The sequence below is a fragment of the Bacillus rossius genome, chromosome 1 (genome assembly GCF_032445375.1).
Source record: "Bacillus rossius redtenbacheri isolate Brsri chromosome 1, Brsri_v3, whole genome shotgun sequence".
Taxonomy (NCBI): Eukaryota; Metazoa; Arthropoda; class Insecta; order Phasmatodea; family Bacillidae; genus Bacillus; species Bacillus rossius.
The window spans coordinates 300944613-300949464 of record NC_086330.1 but is presented as its reverse complement, the minus strand read 5'-3'; the positions used below and the strand labels follow the sequence as shown (position 1 = coordinate 300949464).

The following is a 4852-nucleotide window of genomic DNA, read 5'->3' as shown; positions in this document are numbered from 1 at the left end:
AGTTTTGGCGCTATTTCAAATTAATAAAAAACGGTTATCACGAACAGCATTCGTTAAAAGTTAATGATGTCGTATCTAGTGATCCAGCGGTGTTGACCAATGTATTTGCTGAATACTTTTCAAGTGTTTATGTTTCCTCTAATGTCAATTACCAAGTTCCCACCTTAAATTCATTCCTTGATACAATATCTGTTCCCTCTGTTTCTGACAGCCTTGTGCTTTGGGGCATAAGGGCTCTAAAACCCTCAATGTCTACAGGACCCGACAGGATTCCTAATTTTATTCTGAAAGGCTGTTCAAATTTATTAGTACCCCTATTAAAACATTTATTTAATACTAGTTTAAGAACCCAAGTTTTTCCAAATAAATGGAAAATTGCAAAAGTAATTCCAATTCATAAAAACGGAAGCAAATTAAATGTGGTTAACTATAGACCAATATCACTATTAAATGGTCTCTCTAAAATTTTTGAAAAAATAGTTTTTAAAATCACTAATTTCCAACTAAAAAATTGTTTATCTAGTAATAAACATGGCTTTAGATCAGGAAATACCACAGCCACCAATCTAATTACTTTCCTCAATCCTATTTTTAATGAAGTCATTAGCAGGGGTCAGGTAGATGCCTGCTATTTTGATCTTGCTAAAGCTTTCGATACTGTAAATCATTCATTACTATTAGGCAAGTTACATAATTTCGGTCTTAGTGACAATTATGTTAGTTGGTTTTCTAGTTACCTTAAAAATCGAACTTTTTTTGTATCTATCAACAACTCCAATTCTTCAAACTTTATAGCTAGTTCTGGAGTTCCTCAAGGTGGTACCTTGTCTCCTTTACTTTTTAACATATTTATTGATGATATTACTCAGATTCTGAATCATTCTTCTGGCACTCTATTCGCAGATGATCTAAAAAAAAAAATAGAAAAATGTTCTCTTTTAATGACTGTTTATTATTACAAACTTACATTAATGAAATTAATAACTGGTGTAAAGCAAATCTTGTGACCCTCAACAAAAGCAAAACAAAAATAATATCCTTTACTAGAAAATACCTTCCTATCAATTATGATTATAAATTAGGCAACACCTTAATTCAGAAATCCTCTTCTCTCAAAGATTTAGGTATCATTCTAGATTCTAAATTGTTCTTTCACCAACATGTTCAACATTTAATTTCTAGTTCCCGAAGAACATTAGCTTTAATTAAATATGTCACATGTTATGCTACAAAAACTGATTCTATCCTCTCACTTTATTTAGCATTAATTAGGTCAAAACTAGAATACTGCTCAGTAATTTGGAACAACATCAATATGTGTGATAATATGAAAATCAAAAATATACAGAACAAATTAATAAATATTATTAATCAAAAACATCTTCCTCTACCCAATCTGATATCTCTCTCAAGTCGAAGAGAATTACTTGACTCTATTTTCATTAAAAACTGTTATACTAACAACTTGAACTGTAAATATATACGTACTTGACAACACCGGTTTAAGAGTACCTCCTTTTAACAGTCGTTTAACTTCCACTTTATGTACAGTTAATAGAAATAATGATCTTATCTTTAGGCTAATAACCAATTTTAATAAATTTGACAAAGACTTCAATTATCTTCCTTCATTCTTAATGATCATGTGTGTTTTAGTTCTAATTGTCTAAATTGTAACGTTTTAATTTTGTTTTATTGTCTTCGTTATGTGTGTTTTGTTTTTATATGTATTATATTGTATTGTTTTGTGTTTTTCATTTATGTTAATTATTGTGAGTGTATTTTTGTCTAATTGTGTGCCAAACATTAAAGGCTTTGTCATGTTAGTTGGCAGGTTACAATTGAGGTGCTGGGTGCAATAACAGCTTAAACCAACTTAAGTCGTTTTTCCGGCCAATGCATATTTGCAATCCTAGATATGTCCTCTATGTGGCACATAAATATTAGTTCGCTCCAGAATATACAGATGGCAGGAGAATGAAGAATGTAGCGCTGCGCGCTAAGTCGTTCTTCCGGCGAACGGCTAACACACCCGAGAAAACAACATGTGTCTCGACCCATTTTATCAAACGCAGGCTCGTTATTGGTATAGGCCTAATACCTTTATTGTAATACTGCTACGTATGTGTTAAGGGTATATTTGTTTTGAAAATTGGACGTTATTAACATGGAGACAAGTGAGAGTGAGAGTGAAAATATGGAAGTAAGTGTAAAAATAAGAAACAAAGGAAAGAAGAGATTGCTTCAAAGAGACTCTTGGCGACGTGTGGAAAATAAAGTCAAACGAAACAGTGGGGATAGCTACAAGGGTTGTTCTGGTAAGACAGTTCCTAAAAAATTTTTCAAATTTATCAATGAATGCTGTAGGAAAAAGTGTTTTTCGTTATTCCCAGATGAACAGCAAGAATGGTTGTTTAGTTCGTTTTGGAAACTAGGAGACAAAATAGTTCAAGATACTTATCTTTATGGTTGCATTGAGAAAAAAGAAATAATGTTAAAGAAGAGTAATCCCATTGGAAAGAACAGAGGGTATTCATGGCGGTATCACCTACAAAATGGCATTGATAGGAAAGATGTCTGCAAAGCTTTTGTTCTTAAAGTGCTACAGGTGTCAGAATCACGAATGAAAACTGTTCTACGTGCTTGTTCTTCAGGTAGGTGGTTGTGTTTTTAATCCTTGTGCATTTTAAATTATTTTTTATATGTTTAGTTATTGTGCGATATGGAAGATTGCCGCAAAGAGTAAATAATTTGCTTAGTGACATAGCTAATATTGTTATTTTTTTGGAAATATTATTCAAAAATTATTAGTATTGTAGGTGAGTGTTTACATCATTTCACATTAAAAATTTTGGACAGTATTGTTCTAGTTTCTTAAAATATAATGAAAACAAAATATTTATATAGCAGTTTCCTTTTGAATGAAGTGTGCATTGGCTGATGTGCAATGTCAACAAAATCTGTGCTTTATTTTCAACAGGGAATCCGGTATTTAAGGAAAATAGAGGAAAGCATACTGAACGTCCAAACAAATTATCTCGTGATGTGTGGACTAAAGTAGAAGAACATTGGGCCAAATTTCCAAGCAAGCAATCACATTATAGCAGGGGCCACACAGAACGCAAGTATTTTGAGAATCCTGATTTAAATGTGAAGAAAATGTTCATTGCCTTCCAGCAATACTATTTTGATAGTACAGGTAAGACACTTACTATGAAATACTCCACATATCACAGATACTTCAGAGAAAATAGTCCATATTGTTTTAGACAGCCAAGGACCGACGTGTGTGACTTTTGTACTGAATCTAAAACTCTGTTGGATATTAATCCGAATGATCCGCGTAAAACCACATATAGGTTACATTTAGCCAAGCTTGAAAAATACAAAACCTTAAAACAAGAGTACTTAGCAAAAGTAAAAGGCAATACAATGCAAGATGACACATTAGTAATACAGTTTGACTATGGACAAAATCTACCAATCCCTAAACTTAATGTTACATCCCAATTCTACAAAAGGTTATTGTGGTTGAATGTGTTCAACGTTCACTGCCATAATGATTCAGCCAGTACCTTTTATTGTTTTCCAGAGTGTGACGCAAAGAAAAATGCCAACTCAGTTTGTAGCTTTGTCTACCACTTCACCTGTGAAAAAATGAAATCTTACAAAAATATTAAGAATATAATATTTTTATCGGATGCTGCAGGAGGCCAGAATAAAAATATTACTGTTTTGAGATTTTGTTCTTGGTTGTCCCAAATAACCAAAGTGAAAGTAACTCACATGTTTCCTGTACGCGGACACTCGTATTGCCAGTGCGATCGGAATTTTGGACTTTATGGCACACTTTTAAAGAGACTGGAAAGTATTGAAACAGTAGAGGATTATCTAACGATCATAAAGTCTGCTCGAAATAGCCCGTCACCTTTTCAGGTTCTCATGGCTGCTCATCTTGTTGAAGACTGGTCGACAGCGTTAGAGCCTTTGTTTCACAAAGTTCCGAAATCAAAACGTAGCAAATTTTCAAAACAGAAGTATGTGATCCTTACCTTTCCTACTACAGGGGCACTGGCAGTATCGGCTTCCTACAATGCTATTTTTGAGCCGTTCATTTTCTCAGTCGGTTTTGGTATGAAGTCAAAAGAAGAGCTTTACCTCAAAAAACCGGCACGCCCTGGTTTGAAGGAGTCCAAGAAAAATTATGTTCTTTCTCTCTTGAAATTCTTGAAACCAGAAAATGCTGAAAGCCTCAAAGGTCTACTAGAGTACACGACTGTGCCGGAAGAAGACATAGGAAGTGAAAGTGAAAAAAGTGGTGAAAGTGAGAATGATGTTTGACATTCATCACTAATATATAAGAACAGCTAGTTTATATGTTATTTAGCTACGATATATTTAATCAGTGCAAAAACCCAATCTCAAAAAAAAATTTTTTGTTTTTCATTCTAAAACCCATATATTATATCATTTGTATGTTATGGATTTATTACATAAAATATTTATGTAGATGTTACAACTATGTTTATGACCATTTAAATATTAAATGTTCTTATTTTAATTAATTATTAGCAAAATGACACACACATAATGAAAGTATTTAGTGTTATATGCAATAAAGACTTAACTTACCTGTCTTTTATTTAATTATATTAAATTATTACTTAAATTAAAAACTGCAATTATGCTGGAGGGAGATAAGATATAATACCTGGAATGCCCACAAGAATTTGGATGGTTGTAATGTTTGTTTGTTTCATTCTACAATGTTTCAAATCTTTGAGCCTATTTTACTCAAAACTATTATTTCTGACTTAAGCTGTTACTGCACCCAGCGCCTCAATTACAAATA

At 32.7% G+C, this 4852-nt stretch overlaps 1 protein-coding gene across 1 annotated transcript; it reads left to right on the top strand.

The window, feature by feature from the left end:
* The first annotated feature begins 2622 nt into the window (after window positions 1-2622).
* LOC134527827 (uncharacterized) lies at window positions 2623-4414 on the top strand. The gene is made up of 2 exons (XM_063360776.1): window positions 2623-2654; window positions 2981-4414. The coding sequence occupies exons 1-2, from the start codon at window positions 2624-2626 to the stop codon at window positions 4339-4341; spliced, it is 1392 nt and encodes a 463-aa protein (XP_063216846.1). The 5' UTR covers window position 2623; the 3' UTR covers window positions 4342-4414.
* Window positions 4415-4852: the final 438 nt, after the last annotated feature.